Raw genomic sequence first — 19233 nt, 5'->3', positions numbered from 1 at the left:
CATTTTTAATGCCAGTTTTGTGGTAAAACTGGGTGCCTCGGCTGACATTCGGGTCGGCTTATACTCGAGTATATATGGTGTGTATATATTTTTTCTTGTTCCACAGGATATCCCATTCTGAGGAACAAAATTGAATTCCGGCGGCCAGGGAAGGCAGCTAACAAAGACAACTGGAATAAGTTCCTTATGGCCATCAAGGTTAGACACAATGTGACGAGGGGGCCGGGAGAGCACTGAGGGCTGGGGGTGGGAAACTGTCCAGAAGGCGGGTACAGACCCTGAGCCCTGCTCCCCATACTAGTTGGAAGTGATTTTCTTTGCAATGGGGTGTTCTCTCATTCATACCAATGGGCTCCTCTCATGGCCTTTCCATTTGCTCACAGACCTCCCACAGCCCAGTGTGCCAGGATGTGCTGAAATTCATCAGCCAGTGGTGTGGGGGGCTTCCCAGCACCAGCTTCTCCTTTCAGTAACTGATAGAGCTGAGGGAGAGCTAGGGCCTCTTCTGCATTAAAGCTTTGTACGTAACTGAGATCACTGTATTCTTTGATCAAGGTCACCCCCAACACCAGCTTGGTGCTCCCCCCTCCCCCCAAGGAATCATAATCGAGTGGAAAATGAGAAGTTCTTTTATTAATTGTTTATACTGCCGTAAGGGCCCCTGCTCAATGGCAAACCTTGTGGGCCCAGCCTCTGGAACAGCACCTGCTTGATAGAGGGAGAGTCCACGTCAGCAGGGAAAGCAGCAAAGGCTTTGACCCAGGTCTAAGACCAGTTCCCTGCCACCACTCCTACTCGGGCCCCCATCCTCAAGGCCCATTACCTGTCCTAGGCCCAACTTTCCTGGGATGCCTAGATTTCTTGATTTTGTTCCAGTAGCTGCTCATTTTCTTGCCTTTTACATTTGGGAGGTTCAAGCTCTGTTAGTTCTTCCAGCTGCCAGAGAGGATGGAGTTAGTATCCTGGCCCTTAGTTCTCCGGGGATGGGCCCTCCTCAGCTGGAGAGCCTCTGCCCCTTCCTTCCAGTGCACCTTCTTACCTGCTGCTGCAGCCCTTCCTTCCTGCAGGGCCCAACCCCTCGGAGGGTGAGTGCAGCCACACAGCAGTAACCAGAGAGCGCAGCCTCTGCTGCGGACATGACCAAAGAAGGGATCCAAAGAGCCAAGGCTGTGTCCTACAAGGCAAAGTGGAAGGATGGGAACTAACAGGGAGTGGCGCTGGAGGAGTAAGTAGGTGCATACACTAAAGGGGCAAAAGGATCAAGGTTTTGAGGACTGCAAAAAGGGGAATGAGAATGTGCTCACATAGATTCTTGTGGGGTCAAACGGACAGTCAGCATGTCCAGACCCCTGGTCCAGTGGTACCAAAGGATCCAGCAGGCCTGGGTGGCAGTCAGCGATAAGACGGCGGCCACCATTGGCCACTGTGAGTGACACAGCAAGCAGGAGGCCCAGGGAGCAGGCAGCAGACAGCAGCAGGTTCACCAGAGCTAGTGCCAGCAGGGCCCAGTGCTGGCAGGGGCACAAGATGAGAGTGAGAGGCTAGGCTACGTGTGGCTAACTTGTCTACGGACTAGACATAGACAATTCAGTTTGAGGCACTTCCCCCTTACTGGTGGACCAGAGTCAACCCCCAACTTCCCAGACTCAAGGTCTCCCTAGAATCTCGAGTAGTGCCCTCACCAGTGTGGGTCGAAGCAGGTTCCTAGATGCCAGGAGGGCCACAAGTCCCAAGGAAACGCTCTGCGGAAGACAAAAGGCCTGAGGCCTGCTCTGCTCAGCTCCCAGCGTCCCGCCCTCGGCCGCGCCCCGCCCCGTGCGCACTCACCAGCAGCCCCGAGCCCACGGAGATGACATTGGCCGTGGTGTACTCCGGAGTGACGGCGCCGCGCGGGTTGGCCACGTGCCGCAGGACGGTGCCATGCAGCACAGCCCCCAGCAGCAGGTTCACGTGGCCCACCAGGATCAGCGCGAGCCCCACACGCATAAGCCGCCGGGGGCCCTGGGCCGCGTCTGCAAAGCATGGGGGAGGGGAAGGCCTGAGCCGGGGGAGAGGAGTGCACAGGTCCCGGGCGGCCCCAGGTTCACCGACGATAGGATGGGCAAAGGGTGGTCGCAGGGCAACCGCCGAAAGGACCGGAAGTTACCGAATCTGCAGAGGCGGTAACACCTCATTCTGCTCCGCCGCGCCGCGCTGGGCAGCTCTACCTGGCTCTGGCTCTGGCCCCGCCCTGCGGCCAGGGGCCCAGTTCCGCCCCGACTACAACCTGAAGCCCAGCCACCGCGCCCCTGGTGGCCGGGCGCCCCACTCCCCCTAGCGGGGAAGGCCAAACACACACGACGCTTTTAGCAAAAAGTAGATTTTTATTACAGCAGCAACTGAGGCGAATGGAACGGCCCTGAGGGCCACCACTGCAGCACCACCCTCTCTCCCGTCTGCCCCAGCGAGATGGCAGAATTCGGCTCCCCCAGTGCCCAGGGGCCCCTTTTCCACACAGGCTGGGCGGGAGCCAGCAGGTCAGCTACTAACCCCCAGCTAGAGGGCGACTGCTGAGAAGGCCCAGGCCCACGTCTGTGCAAATCAAGTAAACAAAGTGCAGAGGGGAGGAAGAGGAGGAGCGGGGAGGATGATGCTCAGAACCAGGGGATCCCCAAAAACCCTCCGGAAGAACAGAGGAGACGGGGCTTCACAGGGTAATACTGACTGGGGGAGGGTCAGGAGGCTGCTACACATCTAGTGACAGCCACAGCTCAGATTAGGGGCCTGGCCCGAGTGAGCTCTAAGAGGAGACGGTGACAGCAGCTGAGTTGAGGGTGCTGTTCCTGGCAAAATTGAACTTGTTCAGAGTCTCCTCTAGCAGAGAAGTCAGTCTGCTCTGGTCAGCCTGGGGGAGAAGAGCTCAGTGAGACAGGGACTGAGAGCACAGCGGCGCAGGCATGGAGGCAGCCAGGGCAGAGGGAGGAGGGCGGCTCACCTCACTAATGAAGCCCAGCTGCACCAGCTCGGCAGCCAACTCCGGGATGTTCTCATCTGACAGCAAGAAATGGAGGGGGTGAGTACACAGAACCCTTAAAATACCCCGCATCAGGTTACCCTGGCTAGGAAAGAGGGATACACGCAAAAGTGTCAGAGCCACCCACCAACACGAGGGGCCAAAGTGCTCACTGTCTGTGAGTCAAGGTGTTATTGCCTTGTCGTCTCCTCCCTCATTACGTTCCTCAAAGGTAAGGCCCCTAGACCCTCTATCCTCCAAGAGAGACTCACTTGGCATCAGGTCACAGCTCAGATGCCGGTTCAGTTTGTCCTCTAGCTTCAACAGAAGCGTCAGCTGGAGGGTAAGACATTAGAGAATGAGGCTCTCCCCCCCTCTGGCCACCCAGCCCAGCGCAGCCCTGCCCCGGGCATTACATGGTGTTTGACTCCCTCCTCCACCGACTCAATGTTGCACTGCATCAGCACCACCTACGGGAGAGTAGACACAGAGGGTCACTAGAGTAGAGACTAGTCTTTGGTGAAAAACCCTCAACTCTTAGGAGCCTTTGCAGCTCTGAGGACATGGTGGCCAGGGAGCAGAAGTCCACCACGCACCTTACGAGGAACAAGCCTTCTCTGAAATGGCCTGTTTCCCTTCTACCCTGACCACCTGGACATCCACACTCACACAGCCCTCACCTTGCGGGTCTCCACCTCAGCTGGTTCAGGTGTTGGAGTCTTGACAGAGGGGGGCACCACAGGTGATGTCACCTCCTCTTGCTGTGGCTGCTGGGGTCGAGGCAGCCCAAAGGCTGTCAGGGGGTAGATCCCATTCCTGGTGGGAGAGGAAGTCACATGGGCTTTGCATGTGTTTGGACACCCACTCCTGCTTTCCCCAGCAAGCCTCTCCTCACTCTTACCTGACATCTTCAAGGAATTTATCCAGTTCTAGAGCTGGTGACTGAGAATACCTGCAAGAGAAGAAAGATGAAAGGAAGGAAACAATAGCAAATTCAGCCATTCCCAGAAAACGGTCAGTTTTACAGAATCCTCATAGTGACAGTGGTCAAACTGTCCCTCTTAGACCCTTTAGTTACTCACAGAGTCTGAACCGGTTCTCTTCCTGGTCCTGCAGGGATTTCAGCCAGTACAGCACTAGTATCCATGTTTTTGGTGATCTCCTCTAGAGCATTCTCTGGGATCATGTCTGGAGGGCATGATGGAGTGGGGTGTAATATCCACTAATGTTATAAAGGCATGGGTTTCCTGTCAGGTCAAGAAATTCCTTTGCCAACAGTCAAGAGACTACGGCCAGTGATCTTTCAGAGCTGAGGAGACTTACGTTGGTGGGCCACAATGCAGTGGGCAGCAAGCAGTTTGAGCGATGGCACCTCAAACAGGGCTGGGTGGAACAGAAGCTCTCTGGCTGTTGGTCTGCAAGCAGGCTCAGATTGCAGGCACTTCTGAATGAACTCCTAGAGAAGGCAACAAGGCACTAGGAGCACGCACTCCCCCATGTTCATCTTTGTATCTCTCACTACACTTAGCACAAAGCTTTGTAGACACTAGGTACTTAGTGCTGATTAAGTGGAACAAACTGTATCTGAAATGGCTCTGAAACCCATAATGTATTATATGAAAAATATTCTTCTTTCTGGATTTAATTCTTTTTCTTATGATCTTTAATCAGAAGCTTGCTTCTCTCTTTACCGTTCAAACTTATTTTTTCCTTATTTTCTACCTCTCGGCCCAACATTCTTCTGCAACACTCACGAAACTGAGCTGCTTGAGAGCCACAGTGGTCAAGAACACTCATCATCTTTGTTTGCCAACAGCGTCGCGATTTCTTTGGTCTATGCAATTTTCTCTTGAATCCACTGGATTCTCTCATGCTGCCTCTCAAAACCACCTACCTCCTTTTTTTTTTTTGTTTCAGTGAGTGAGTCAGTGAGTTACTGAGTGAGTGAGTGAGTGAGACAGTGAGTGAGTGAATGAGTGAGACAGTGAGTCCCTACCTCCTTTCTATCTCCAGTTTTCCTACTTTCATTCTGATTGCCGACAAGATCAATTTTTTACTTGATATTACTTAAATTTTACTTGGATATTCCACCCTAATGCTGAATTGGAAATGACCCACCCTGGCCTCACAACTTCCCATTAGTCTTCCTGCTCCCTATTATGCTTACCTCATTAAGGAAGTACCAGCTCGCCTCATTTGTACCTACTCAGGCCCTGTCCCTATTTTAATATCTTTACATCTTTTAAGTATTAGCTCTTTATCTCATTATTTCAGGATGCTTTCCCTAAAGCTACACATACCACATCGCAAATGATTGATTTGATTAGCTAATACTGATCAATTTCTTTGAAAATATCAAGAGTATACATACCAATGGCCTACATTAACTATCAAATTAGTTGATCTCTTCTTTTGACATAATTAACACACAACCTTTAACCCCAGCATTACTCATCTTAATCTCCAAAATCTGTGTGTATACATATATAAAAAACATGGTGGGTACCACCCTAGTGAAATGCTAACTGCTTTTTGTCTGTCCTTTCTGTGTTATGTTCCCTTCCTTTGCTCTTAGAAGAGCACATACTTCAAGTAGGTAGGTGGGTCAGGTGGCAAAGAAAACCTGAAGATATTTCAAAGTAAAGGAAGGAGTGACTCTGAAGGTCCTTACTCTCTGTAACGGGTCTTCTAGAAGCTGGATGGCACTGCTAATGGCTTCCTGTGGCACATACGAGGACTCTCCATTGCCCTGAATCTCCAGCACTGCCATCTGCAGTGGGGGGGGGGGGGAGGAAAAGCAGAGCGCTAATAACTCCAGTGCCCCACAATTACCCTGAAGAGTATGAACTTCCCTGCCCTCCCCCTTTATTTGCCACTCCCACCTTCTAATTTGTCCTGATTTCCCCCCTGCCCATCTCATCTCCTTACCTCTAGTGCACACATGCCAAAGGAGTAGATGTCTACTGCTGTTGTCACATTGGTGACTTCTAAAGAAAACAGAAAAGATTTGGGTGAAAAGGAGATTGAAAATGGAAGGTGGCAATAATGCCTCTTTAAAAAATACAAAAACACCTTTTATATATACTAAGGCAGAAATACGAGGCATTTGGATTATGTACCTCAGGTTGCAAAGTAGAAAACCGAGAGATAAGACAAGGCCAGAAAGTGGGTTGTCTCACCTCCGTACTCTGGTGCAAAGAAGTGTAGATTCTTCTGCTCTTCTCGGCAAGTCTTCACATGATTGTTGATAGTGTCAGGAGCCACTGAGAGTAGGGAAAATACCCACAATCTGACCACCATCAGGGAAGTATATTCTTACTCCAGAGAGAGGCCCCCAAAGCCTCTCCCGAGTCTCCTTTCTAACCCTCAACAGGCACAAACCTATCCCCCTGCCCATTCTGAACTATAGACCAAAAAATGACCACTGTCTACTTCTCCTTTCTCAAGCCTGCTGCTTCTCATGGAAGGTTCCTAACTCAGCAGCAACATGGTTACATTAACGGGGACATGGGGAAAGCTTTGGGCTGGTCATGGTGGAAAGCAGTCTGATAAAAACCTTTGATTTGTGGCCTGTTCACCTTCCCAGGGTCCAGATCCATCTAATCCCTGATCACATTAAAATATTTGGCTTTGGCTCTTTTATTCACCTTGAAAATATCATTAAACATAAGCAGCCCTTCCTAATCTGGGGCCATTAGAGACCTCAGGAACTTGGACAACAAAGGGTAAGAATCATTAACATATAACAAAGTAGCTCACCTCCTTACCCACTGTAACTGCCAGAAATTAAAAAATACCACATATACTCAAGTATAAGCCCACCCCGAATATCAGCCAAGGCATTTAACTTTACCACAAAAATGGCATTAAAATGTGTTGAAAAACTTGGCTTATACATGAGTATATACAGTAATTCTGAACTGAGTCAATACCCTTGAGTAAGTTTCACTTTTAATGCCAAACTTTTGAGTCACCTACTCTATCCCCTTATTCTCCACATGGCTGAAATGAGGAACCAGGGCTGGGTCCATTTTGGACTCACTCAGATCGTCAACAATGACTACAAATCACAGTCTAGGAGCACAGTATGATTTGGGGAACCAGCCTGATGATGATGGGGAATAAGAAAACAAGAGGTAGGTAGCCAGCCAGGCAGAATCCACAGGAAACAAGCAGGTTAAGGAGGGGGCAAGCAGGTGGAGGTTCAAGAGGGCAAAAGCTAAACAGGCAACATTAGGCAGGGGAGGGAGGAGAGCAGGGGCTTGCTCCCACGACTGCATGCACTGAGCAGCCTAAGAGAGGAGCAGAGGGAACACAAACAGAGCCCCACAAGGGGCAGAGGGAGCTCTCACCATTAGCAAAAATCCTATGAAAGACTGTTGGGTACAGAGCAGCCCGTAAGCGGGAGGGAGGAAAACAGAGAAAAGTTGTGAGCAATGGAGCAGCCAAGCCCCAGACAAATGGACACACAATTATCACACAGACACAGCACACAGAAATGTCACACTGCATACTGATACACAGCAAATGAATGCACTCATGGCAGGCACAGCCTGGAACCTCCTATGGTAGGGTCTGGCCTTAGGGGCTCAAAGCAGACCTCACACCATCTCTTGCCCTTTCCCAACCTCCTAACAAGATCTGTAGTAACCCGTTTCACTTCATAAAGGTACACACATAAAGGTATACCCTACCCTCTCTCTACTAATCAACTGGCCTCTCCCTGTACATTCCCCTAACCATGTACTTTCTCTTTTTTATCACTACTCAACACCTCAGAATTTTGCTTTGCTCTTTCCCGTTCCTTGCATCTTACCCCCATGGTTCCCAAATTCCCGAGGCTCCCCTGCCCAGAACCTCTCCCTCCCCTCACCAGAGCCAATCTTGATGAGTCCGTTGTGCTGGATGAAGATGGTGTCACAGGTCAGGTTCCCATGGATGATGGGGGGGTCACAGGAGTGCAGGTAGCTGTGGGGGCACTGGGCTGTTAGAGGGGCCACTTGGAAATTAGGGGCAGGGGGAACCCAAGGGTTAAGAGGAACAAGGGCCAGGTCTCCTGCTGGTCACCGCAAAGAAAATCCCACACTCTGAATCTCCATTATGCCTGATGACTTAAATAGCTGGGTAAGTATAGGAGAAAGCAACAGGAAGGAGAAAGTATTGTGGTTAGGGCACTGGGAGGACCCCCTCAAAAAGACCCGAGGGGCCTAATCTTGACAGTGTATGACTCAAACAAAGTGGGGAGCAGAAAAGAACTGCAGTGTAGGCCCTGGAATCTGTTTGGAGGAATTGAATCAGGCAATATGGGACAGAATTTAACCAAACACAACTTACCTCAGAGCAGAGAGGATTTGTGTGCACCAGCGTTTCCAAGCCTGGAATAGAGTTTGGTCCAATGGTCAGCAGTCATCCCTCTCTCAACACCCCACTCATCAGTTTCCTTCATCTCCTCCTTCCTAGTCAATATCATAATTAACGTCCTTTTTAACTCTCTAACACTACCTCCCTCTGGAGACTCCATACCTTTTCATTCATAGTCTTATGGTTCTTTTTGGTCTTCTTCAGAAATTGCTTGAGGCTGCCAGATGACATGTATTCTGTGATAAAAATGACCTGGGAAGGCAAGGCACACAAATAAAGCCCGACAGTAGAAATGATCCTTATGTGGTGACATATATGCACCATATAAATGAGTTTCAAAAGTTTGTGGAAAATGGAATTAATTAATAGATACTGGAATTCTTCCATGAACTCTCTGAAGTCCCTTCTTATATTATCAAGATTTTTTTTCCCTCTCCTTTTGTTCTTACCCTCACTTCCTTGGATTAACTCACTGCCATTGAGTCAATGCTAACGCATATCAACCCCTGTGGGTTTTTCAAGACTTTTAACTGTTTGTGGGAATAAAAAGCCCAGTCTTTGTCCCTCAGAGATACTGATGGTTTCGAACTGCTGACCATGCAGATCGCAGCCCAATGCGTAACCACTATACCACTAGGGCTCCCATCCTTGGATTAAAGGACGATGAAAGACTACTAGGCAACATGGAAGGAGAAAACAGAGTTCATTCACTTCTGTAGTTTCTCTAACAAGACAAAAGGCACAGGTGGTAGTCTAATCCCCCCAGGAGCTGATTCCAGTTGTTTGATAACTACCTTGTTTAATCTACAGATATAAAGGAACAATCACTGTAGCTAGTTTCTACAGTAAAGAAATCGCAGGAAGAGTCCTTACCCTTGCCTTGTTCTCTTTAATGTCAGCCCAATACTTATGAAACTTAACAATGTTGAGATGTTCCAACTGAATCAGATTGTCAAACACAGCACGGACCTTTTCCTAGGAAAAGGAAGATGAGATAGATAATAAACTATTGTTTTTTTTAAAAAAGGAAGAAACTATTATAATAATACTGAAAAATATATTCCTTGTCCCAGAAATCATCTAACTCCAAAGCACCCTCTCCCTAGTCAGCTTCCCCCAAATCAATCCAATTTAGCATCAGTGTTCTCATACCCGCAAGGCCCCATTCTTTCCCCATCACCTACCTCCTGTAGCTTGTAGTTCTTGCGCTCAGAGAACTGTACCTCATTCCACACCACCTCTACACCCTCCTCTGTATCCATGGCCAGGTATGCACTGTCAATACCTGGCACATTCCGCTGATTCACCTGAGAAGAAATGCAAATGAAGAGACATTAAAATTAGGCCATGAACCCTCCAAAAGGAAGACTCAATAAGATGGATTGACACAGTGGCTGCCACAATGGATTCAAACACAGCAAAGACTGTAAGGACGGCACAAGATCAGAAAGTGTTTCATTCTGTTATGAGTCAAAGCCAACTCGATGTCACCGAACAACCACATGAACATTTCATTCCACTACTCCATTTGATTGTTTTGCTCTCCCTAAACCTGTTTTTTCTCCCCCTTTGAGACTTTGCCCCCTCCAGTTCTCACTTTAGAATTCATTCACCCAAGTGGCACTATCAATACCTTACCTCTTCTCGCCTCTTCTGCCAGCGGCCACAGGGTGACTCTTCCAAGATCTCAGACTCATCTTCACTTTCTTCTTCCTCCTCTGGGGAAGCAGCTGATGTCGTGGATGTCACAGGAGGTGATACTGATGTCAGGCCAGGAACTGAGGATGAGGATTCTACTTTTGGGTCTGAACCACTGCTGAGTACTGTCTGAGACTCCCCCTCTGACATGCTGGAACGAACGAACTCTCAGTCCTGCATTGATTGGAGCAAGGATGGAGGGAGAAGTTAGAGAAGGTCAGGGCAGATCTATTAAGACAATCAACAACAACAAAACAACTCTTGCCTTTAAATCCAAAGTCAGAATTATTCAATATGGAAACTAATTATTCTCCTTAGTAGTCTGGAGAACAGTAGCTACCTTGAAGAAAAGTACTCAGGAGAGGCAAACACAAGATTTATGGCAGTAAAACCACACTTAGTGAGATCCAAGGGAACAGTCAGAGAGCCTAGCTCTTCTCAAGGAACCCCTGGTGGTGTAGTGATTACGAACTGGGCTGCAATCTGCAAGGTCAGCAGATCAAAACCACTAAGAGAAAGGCAGGACTTTCTACTACTGTAAAGAGTACAGCCTTGGGAACTGTCAAGGACAGTTCTAACCTGTCCTATAGGGTCACTATGAGTTAGCATTGGCTCAGTGGCAGTGAGTGTATTTTGGTTTTTATCCCTTCTCAGTAAATATATACCCGAGTATATACCTGAGAATATCAGCCGAGGCACCTAATTTTACCACAAAACTGTATAAAAGAAAAAAAAAACTGTATAAAAGTGCTGGAAAAAAAAACTCGGCTTATACACGAATATGTATATACGGTACTCACCCAATAGCTGTCTTTTGCCAAAGAAATTACTCTACACTCAAAAATGTTCTGCTTATCCAACCCTTAGGCTGGACCTATCACACCCTCAACAACTTCTTCCAGCTGAAATAAAACACTGTTGATTTATCTAGCTAGAACTAACCTTGGCCATCACTATCCATCCCTCCTATGTACAGAATGCCCCAGCCAATCTGTGATGACGCTACTCTTGGCCAGGTCAGGTGACTGGCAATGATTAGTGAGTGACCTCATCCCTAATGACCTCACCTTCCCTGTGGTGTGATGTAAGTATAGAAAATGAGTATTGTTTAGCAACATTTTTTCATTCATTCAATAAATGTTTATTATGCAACAAATGTGTAGTGAGCAAACACTAGGCTAGCTGTTCAGATTCAATAATGAACAAAATAAATGAGGTCTTCTAAACTGTCACAAGCTCGAGGCAATTCTAAAGACTTTAAGGCTCCAATTCCCATTTCATTCCCATGGCTCAATCATGCTTACATTTCCTTGAAGGCACTAAATCTATCATGTATTTTTCAAATACAAGTAACTCAAGAAGATAGTACCTTAGAGAAGAAAATACCTTATAGAAAAATGTACTACTGTACAGTATAAAATTTCCCAGGATATGGCTAAGGAAAAGAATTTAAATAATTATAGTAAGAATCCTATTAAGCTGAATGTCACTAACTTCTAGAAAGTCAAAAGACAGACAAAATGTTACTCCCTATCTTTAAGAACAAAGGCTGTGTAGAAATTGGAACCTATGTATGCTGGTTCAAGGCAGTGTTCTCCGGTATAAAATGATATTCTGGAAAGTAAATTTGCTCCTTTAAGTTAGTTTGGATTCCCAGAAGCCTCCAATCAACACCATTATTTTGAAAAATCCACTTTTTTTAAAAAAAAAAAGAACTCTCTGATCTACCCACCTGTTTCCTCCAACACCCACCATATTTATTCCAGATTTTTTACTAGATGAAATTTTAGTAAACACCAAGAAACAACAGACATTATAGAGAAAAATCGGGTAAAATATTGCTTTCCCAAGTAATTTTCTAAGTTCTTGCCTCCTAGATATTTCCCTCAGTCTAGCTAGGAAAGCATGCCTCAATAATCTACCAGGAAACTTGAGTTTGAGATCAGTCCTTCCCTTGAAAAATAGCTTAAGAAAGTTTGCATTCCGGTAATAATCATCAAATGCATCTAGAATCTGGAAACACTAAGAAAAATTCCCAGCCAGATGTTAATAGGAAGGATCAGTGGGATTCAAACACAGGAAGCCTGCAGCCAGTGGCTCTAAAGAAACTTTAAACCCAGAACACAAACTATCCAGTCAAACCCCACTGTCATCGAGGCGATTCTGACTCAGAATGACGAGAGCAGAGAACTGCCCCCCCCCTTAGGGTTTCTGAGATTGTAAATCCTTCTGGGAGCAGCCAGCCTCGTTCTCTCTCTACAAGCCACTGATGCGGTTAACCCGGTGCTTAGCCCACTAGGGCTCCTATCCACAGTTGGGCAGCTAAACTTCCATCCGTCATAGGGATGCCCTTGGAATGTGCTTGTTCCCTCTCCACCGGCAAAATAATTACCCAAGAGCATCCATCACTTCACCGACTGGTCAAGCTACCTTTGCCAACCTTTCTTTGCCTCGGGTGGTGGAGGGTTCACGAGAATGGCTTACAGAAAAGGCCACAGTAGCGTCAGGCCCGGAACCCCGGGGGCGCAGGGGTCGAAGAGCCCGGCTGGGGGCTGGGGCGGGCAGTTTGAACCCCCCTCCTCCGCGCGGGGCTCGGGACCCGACTGCGCACTCGGTGCCCCGTCGCCTCTCCGTGAGTCTGCACCCGCTGCCAGCCCCGGGCTTGGGGTTTTCTGGGGGTCTGGCCAAGCACCGCGCGGACGCGGTTTGCTGAACTGGCGCCCCTGAATCTTCGGGCTGCCGCCAGCGACCCCGAAGTGCACCGCAGGTTCACGCCGCCGAGTAGGGGGGGGCCCCGGAGTTTTACTCGGAGCCTTTACATTGGCTGAAACGCAACCCCCTCTGCGTGCCGACTCCCCCGCACCGGCGGGCAGGCCGCGGGCCTCTCCCAGGCTGCCCTCACCCCGAGCGGACAGTCTTCGCGCCGACCCCTGCGGGACTGTCCGCTCGGGAGAGGAAGAGGCCCTTGGAATTTCACATTCCAACAGGTCGCCCTGCCCAAGGGGCTGGGAGGGCGCGCCGGCCCTCCTCGCAGGCGCGGGGTGCGCGGCGGCCACCTCAGCAAAGGCCGCTGGGGGGCGGCGCCGTCAGGGGCGGAGGCCACGCCCCCGCGCAGCCAGCAGCGCGCCCGCCGCAGCCTCGGGCCCGGCCCGGACGCTGCGCTTCCGCAGGCCTGCAGGCCCGCGCCCGCCGCCTGACGGCCGCCCCCGCCCCGCCCCCGCCGCGCGGCCCCGCCTCTCGCCAGCCAGAGTTCCAAGCGAACGCTACGGCCCCCCACGACCCGCGCGGGCACAATTCCGGGCCGCCGCCACACTCGAGAGGTTGGGGAGGGCCGGCCAGGGACTCTGAGGCAGAAGCGGGCCCTCAGCTCAGGCGGGCCCGGCCCAGGCTCCCGAGGGAGCAAGGCCGCCCTCAGGGACCGGCCTGGCGGGGTCCAACGTCCCGGGGCTCCGAAGAGCCGATCCGACCGTCCGCTCGCTGACTTCCCACCCGAACCCCTCGTTCTCTTCTGCGCTCACCTCCGGACTCCACTCTCCGCAGCCTGCGCTTCAGCTCAAGCTCGGGTTCCGGGGCCCGGATCACAGCGACTCCCTCACAGCTGCGCTCCACAGCGCAACCGAACTGCGGGCCCCGCCCTCGCGGCGTCCTGACCAACAGATGGGCGGTGCCTCGCTTTCTGAGGTTTTCATTGGACAAGGACAGGGGTGGGCGGTGCCCCGTTGCACGGTCTGTCGCTGGGAGTTTCAGTCGGGCCTCGCTCCCATGGAGCCCGTCCGGCGGAGACCTCTTGGAGGGTCCGGCCTTTTCCATCCCACCTGGGGCCCCTTTTCCTCCCTCTGTCCACTGCTCCACCCAGCCCGGAGCCACCGATGACTGTGCCAGACAAAGCTCGCCCCCTTTTCTTGAAGACGCCATGACACTTTAATCCGAGCCAAAGACAAAAGGAGCAATAACGTGAGAGGAGCGCCCACCCACTTTCTTTCTTCAGGGATGATGTTGTGTTCGGGCAAACCAATTTCTCCGAAAGTTTTAGGAAAAGAAAAGTGAATACTGAAAACCATTATGCTTTATAATCGCATAGGATTAATAATTTTCAAAAACGTTGTAAGCCTTTTTTTTCCCCACAAACTATAAGAACGCATGACTAACAACAAAAAAAACCCTGAATCAGAAAGCACTAAATTATCGAAAGTTAGTGGGAAGGCAGTCAGATCTAGAATCTGGACTAGTAAAATTAAAGATTTTTTGAGATGTTTGGAAAGCATTTAGGTTGAAGGAAGTGGAAAGAATGGATGGTAGGTAGTGATCCACAGCTAATGTCACTGGTCCGAAGAAACTCTAAACGGAGCTGGAGCCTGAAAGATAGAAACTCAATCTGCCCTGAGAGTTTACCAGTGTAAGGGAGGGGCAAGATGAGCCAATCACTCGAATTTGGCAATGTCCCTAAAGAGAATCTAATCCTACTTCAAAGGAACTCTGTTGACATAAGCAGTTAAGCATTTTGCCTGCTAACCTTTTGGAACCCATCCGTGGTTCCCAAGGAGAAACACTATATCAACTCCCAGGAGAAAGACTGGCCCAGGGCAATCTGGATGCAGTTCTACTCTGTCATGCGGGGTCATCATGAGCCCCAGTTGAGAACTTGCAGAAACTGGCTCATTTTTTTCATCTAAAATTATTTTTAAAACCAACCTTTCATCTTCCCTAAATTCTTTTACCTTTCAAAGAAAGCACTCAAATCCCTTTTCTAGAAATCTGATGAAAGCTGACCTTTGGGTGTGGGTTTTTGTTGTTTTTTTAAGTATCTTTCTATCAGATTTAACACAATTTAAGGGAGTTGGAGGTGATAAATCTTCTCATTTCAAAGGGAAGGATGTTCCACTTCTTTCCCAGTTTCACCTCTTTTCCCTATGAATTTTAACAATTGGAATGCCTGGCCTATGGTCACATGAAAACTATAGATATGCAGTAGATTCCAAATCAGATAGCATATCAGCATAGTAAATCAGAGTGACTCTATAGGGTAGACTGCTCCACAGGGTTTTTGAGATTGTTTATTTTTACAAAAACAGCCTGATGGGGTTTAATTTGAACCTCCAACCTTGAAGATAACCGTCCTGTGTTTAAGTCATTGTTCCACCAGAGCTCCTGGCCTGTGGTAAACATTTACTTATCATTCTAGTTTCCAATTCTCTTCTGTCTGCGGCATCAGAATTATCAACCTTTCCCTATCAACCATCTTTTTTCCAATATGAATCTTCAAGGTTTTCATTTATTTTTAACTTTTCATTCACATTTAAAATGCTTAAACATTTTGTACCTAAAACCCAAAACCCATCGCCGTAGTTGATTCTAACTCACAGTGACTCTATAGCAGGACTGTCAAACTGGTGGCCTGTGGGCCACTTGCGGCCCCCCGAGGTAATTTTTTGGTGGCCCACGAAACAAATAAAATGAAAATAGAAAAAAATGTTAGGAAGAAAATAGCGCTTAGGGGAAAATAGCGCCTGCGGTATTGCCTCAATTTCCCCTAAGCGCTATTTTCTTCATAACAAATTTTTCTCATTACATTTTATTTCAGCGCTTCATGGGCAACAAAAAATTACCTTGAGGGCTGCAGGCGGCCCACAGGCTGCCAGTTTGACACCCCTGCTCTATAGCATAGGATGTCGTAGAGTTGCCCCCCATAAGGTTTCCAAGAGTTTCCCCGGCTGCAAAGAAGCAGGCTACCACATCTTTCTCCCACAAAGTAGCTGAGTGTTTAACCATCACGCTACCAGAACTCCTTGCATTTTATGCCTATTGCCTGCCATTTCACTATATTTATTTTAATTTTTCCTTTCTGTTTATAAAAGTAAATGAATATTTATTTAAAAATTAAAATGTTTCCAAAATATTTAACAAAAATAATACCTAATTATATAAATGCTTCAAAATACCACCTACTATTTTAATAGCCTTTTCAGATATATTAACCCATTTATTAATCACAATTAAAAAAATCATTTTATTGGAGCTCTTACAATTCTTATCACAATCCATACATACATCCATTGTGTCAAGCACATATGTACATTTGTTGCCATCATCATTCTCAAAACATTTGCTTTCTACTTGAACCTTTAATATCGGCTCCTCATTTTCCCCCCTCCCTCATGAACCCTTCATAATTCATAAATTATTATTTTGTCATATGTTACACTGTCTGACATCTGCCTTCACCCACTTCTCTGTTAGTCCATCCCCCAGGGAGAAGGTTGTACGTAGATTTCTTGTAATTGGTTCCCCCTTTTTACCCACAATCCCTCCATCCACCAGGTATCGCCACTCTCACCACTGGTCCTGAAGGAGTCATCTGTCCTGGATTCCCTGTGTTTCCAGTTGCTATCTGTATCGATGTACAGCCTCTGATCTAGCCAGATTTGTAAGGTAGAATTGGGATCATGATAGTGGGGGGGTGGGAGGGGAGGAAGCACTTAAGAACTAGAGGAAAGTTATATGTTTCATCGTTGCTACCCTGCACCCTGATTGGCTCATCTCCTCCCCACAACCCTTCAGTAAGGGAGTGTCCAGAATAATCACAATTTCCTTTAAGCACTATGAATTAATCATTACTATGGAAAGTAAAAATATCTTGTATTTCCAAAACAAGACTTTGAGGTTTATTTCTCTTTGCTTTTGTTATGTATAGAAGTCCTGGTGACTTAGTGCTTACAAACTGGGCTGCTAAATGCAAGATCATCAGTTTGAAACCACTAGCCACTCTTCCAGAGAAAGATGAGCAGTTGTACTCAGTTCTACCCATTCCTAGAGGATCGCTGTGACATCAACTGGATGGCAATGAATTTTGGAGTTGTTGTTGTTAAGTATACATTAATATGTTGGTAGGTGGCGCTGTGGGGTAAATGTTAGATCCCCAAACCATAAAAACCAAACTATGCCATCAAGTGGAAGCAAACTCAGAGACCCTATAGAACAGGGTAGAACTGCCCCTGTGAGTTTCCAAGACCATAACTCTTTAAGGTAATAGAAAACCCCGCTTTACTGAGCACAAAGTCAGTAGTTCAAACCTACCAGCAGCTCAGTGGGAGAAAAATGAGACAGTGTGTTCCTTTAAAGATTTACTGCCTCTAGATAAACAAGTGGCCATCTAGTTCAGAACAACAGAGCCCACACGGAAGAAACACACCAGCCTGTGTGACCACAAGCTGTCAAAGGGATCAGGTATCAAGCATCAAGGAACCAAAAATCATATCATTGCAAATGTGGGAGAGTGCAGAGTGGAGACTCAAAGCCCATCGGTAGCCAACCAGACACCCCTTACTGAAGGGTTGTGGGGAGGAGATGAGCCAGTCAGGGTTCAGGGTAGCAACGATGAACCATATAACTTTCCTCTAGTTCTTAAGTGCTTCCTCCCCCCCACCATCATGATCTCAATTCTACCTTACAAATCTGGCTAGACCAGAGGCTGTACATTGATACAGATAGCAACTGGAAACACAGGGAATCCAGGACAGATGACTCCTTCAGGATCAGTGGTGAGAGTGGCGATGCCTGGAGGGTGGAGGGAATGTGGAGTAGAAAGGGGGAACTGATTACAAGAATCTATGTACAGCCTCCTCCCTGAGGGATGGACCGCAGAGAAGAGGATGGGAGGAGACGTCAGACAGTGTAACATATGACAAAATAATAATTTATGAATTATGAAGGGTTCATGAGGTAGGGGGGAGTGGGGAGGGAGGGGGAAAATGAGCAGCCGATATTAAGGGCTCAAATAGAAAGCAAATGTTTTGAGAATGATGATGGCAACAAATGTACATATGTGCTTGACACAATGGATGTATGTATGGATTGTGATAAGAATTGTACGAGTCCCCAATAAAATGATTTTTAAAAAAGATTTACAACCTCAAAAACATGATATAGGGTCATTATGCGGCAGAATTAGCTCAATCGCAAGTGGGTTGGAAGATTATATATATAATTTTATTGGGGTCTCTTACAACTCTTATAACAATGCATACATCAAGAGCATTTGTACATATGTTGCCATCATTATTCTTAAAACATTTTCTACTTAGGCCCGTGGTATCAGCTCCTCTTTTTTCCCTCCCTCTCCCACCCTTGTGATCCCTTGATAAATTATAAATTATTATGATCTTCACATCTTACATCATTCACTGTCTTCCTTCACCCATGTTTCTGTTATTCATTCCCCGGAGTTGGGGGTGGGGGGCGGGGTGGGTTATATGTCGATCATTGTAATCGGTTCCCCCTTTCATCTCCTTCTCTCCCCCACCTTCCTCCTACCCTCAAGGATTACTACTTCCATTATTGTTCCTCAGTGGTTTATCTGTTCTGGATTCTGTGTACCGAGAGCTCTTATCTGTACCAGTGTACATGCTCCAGTCTAGCCAGATTTAGAATTATAAAGTAGAACTGGGGTCATGATAGGAGAGGGGAGGAAGCATTAAAGAACTAGAGGAATGTTGTGTGTTTCATTGGTGCTATACTGCACCCTGTCTGGCTTGTCCCTTCCTTGTGACCTTTCAGTGAGGAGATATCCAATTGTCTACAGGTGAACTTTGGGTCTCAACTCCGACCCCCCTTGTTCACATCGATATTATTGTTTGTTTGGGGTCTTCTGATGCCTGATACTTGATTCCTTTGACACCTCATGATCACACAGGCTGGTGGGCTTTGTTGCTTCCCTGCTAAATGGCCACTTATTTGACGTCAAGCCTTTCAGACCCCAGATGCTATATCTTGTAATAGCTGGGCACCATCAGCTATCTTCACCACATTTTTTTATGCACCCATTTTGACTTCAGCAATTGTGTTAGGAAGGTGAGCCTCAGGGTTTGGTGGGCCAGGATGCTGTCCGCTCTATCTCATTCTCTCTTTGCCTCTTAGTTTGTTCTCATGTGGTCTGGGCAGACTGGCCACTCTTCCCAGGCTGTGTCTTCAGAGCTGTCCTCTGTAGTGCAATCTTCTGGGGAGGGGGTCCACATAGCTGGGCTTGGGGCCAGCCCCACAGACCTCTCTATTAGTTCACTGCTCATGACTTGGTATATCAGGGTGAAGTCTGATCCTTCTTTCTCCCTTACTTATGGAGACATAAGTGGGTTAATGCCCTGTTCCCCCACTACTCATGTCCTCTTTTCTTTTTTTTTTTCTCTCTT

General features: G+C 47.7%; 3 protein-coding genes across 7 annotated transcripts in view; 1 reads left to right on the top strand and 2 right to left on the bottom strand.

The window, feature by feature from the left end:
• IFT172 (intraflagellar transport 172) overlaps window positions 1-528 on the top strand; it is a 36682-nt gene extending 36154 nt beyond the window's left edge. Inside the window, exons 47-48 of the mRNA XM_075535877.1 lie at window positions 107-198; window positions 384-528. Coding sequence (XP_075391992.1) covers window positions 107-198; window positions 384-473 — 182 coding nt within the window. The 3' untranslated portion in view covers window positions 474-528. The remainder of the gene's footprint in view (window positions 1-106; window positions 199-383) is intronic.
• KRTCAP3 (keratinocyte associated protein 3) lies at window positions 524-2203 on the bottom strand. 3 transcript variants are annotated; one of them, XM_075535883.1, is made up of 6 exons: window positions 1828-2203; window positions 1683-1742; window positions 1305-1511; window positions 1040-1174; window positions 824-936; window positions 528-708 (listed from the first exon to the last, which is right to left on the bottom strand). In XM_075535883.1, the coding sequence occupies exons 1-5, from the start codon at window positions 1984-1986 to the stop codon at window positions 853-855; spliced, it is 645 nt and encodes a 214-aa protein (XP_075391998.1). In that variant the 5' UTR covers window positions 1987-2203; the 3' UTR covers window positions 528-708; window positions 824-852. The 3 variants fall into 3 exon arrangements, with proteins under 3 accessions (XP_075391997.1, XP_075391998.1, XP_075391999.1); XM_075535884.1 differs by having other exon boundaries at window positions 529-705; XM_075535882.1 differs by having other exon boundaries at window positions 524-936.
• A 140-nt stretch (window positions 2204-2343) lies between these two features.
• On the bottom strand, window positions 2344-13697 carry NRBP1 (nuclear receptor binding protein 1). Of its 3 annotated transcripts, none has more exons than XM_075535879.1 (18): window positions 13570-13697; window positions 9992-10225; window positions 9538-9660; window positions 9227-9328; window positions 8516-8605; window positions 8327-8367; window positions 7866-7960; window positions 6172-6255; window positions 5921-5979; window positions 5664-5762; window positions 4316-4448; window positions 4075-4180; window positions 3894-3944; window positions 3673-3808; window positions 3409-3462; window positions 3265-3328; window positions 2975-3030; window positions 2344-2884 (listed from the first exon to the last, which is right to left on the bottom strand). In XM_075535879.1, the coding sequence occupies exons 2-18, from the start codon at window positions 10199-10201 to the stop codon at window positions 2780-2782; spliced, it is 1608 nt and encodes a 535-aa protein (XP_075391994.1). In that variant the 5' UTR covers window positions 10202-10225; window positions 13570-13697; the 3' UTR covers window positions 2344-2779. The 3 variants fall into 3 exon arrangements, with proteins under 3 accessions (XP_075391994.1, XP_075391995.1, XP_075391996.1); XM_075535880.1 differs by lacking the exon at window positions 13570-13697 and adding an exon at window positions 12536-13028; XM_075535881.1 differs by lacking the exon at window positions 13570-13697 and adding an exon at window positions 12444-12466.
• Between the last annotated feature and the right edge of the window lie 5536 nt (window positions 13698-19233).

The sequence above is a fragment of the Tenrec ecaudatus genome, chromosome 17 (genome assembly GCF_050624435.1).
Source record: "Tenrec ecaudatus isolate mTenEca1 chromosome 17, mTenEca1.hap1, whole genome shotgun sequence".
NCBI lineage: Eukaryota > Metazoa > Chordata > Mammalia > Afrosoricida > Tenrecidae > Tenrec > Tenrec ecaudatus.
Note: the sequence above shows the minus strand (reverse complement) of the source record. Positions and strands in the feature narration are given on the sequence as shown.

Coding starts and splice junctions, on each gene's coding strand:
- KRTCAP3 (XM_075535882.1), bottom strand. CDS start 1,986: ATGCGTGTGGGGCTCGCGCTGATCCTGGTGGGCCACGTGAACCTGCTG. Junction 1,512..1,682: donor ACCTGCTTCGACCCACACTG/GTGAGGGCACTA, acceptor TGCCCCTGCCAG/CACTGGGCCCTGCTGGCACT. Junction 1,175..1,304: donor TTGACCCCACAAGAATCTAT/GTGAGCACATTC, acceptor TTTGCCTTGTAG/GACACAGCCTTGGCTCTTTG.
- NRBP1 (XM_075535879.1), bottom strand. CDS start 10,201: ATGTCAGAGGGGGAGTCTCAGACAGTACTCAGCAGTGGTTCAGACCCA. Junction 3,463..3,672: donor CTGAGGTGGAGACCCGCAAG/GTGAGGGCTGTG, acceptor ACTCTCCCGTAG/GTGGTGCTGATGCAGTGCAA. Junction 3,329..3,408: donor AGGAGGGAGTCAAACACCAT/GTAATGCCCGGG, acceptor CTTACCCTCCAG/CTGACGCTTCTGTTGAAGCT.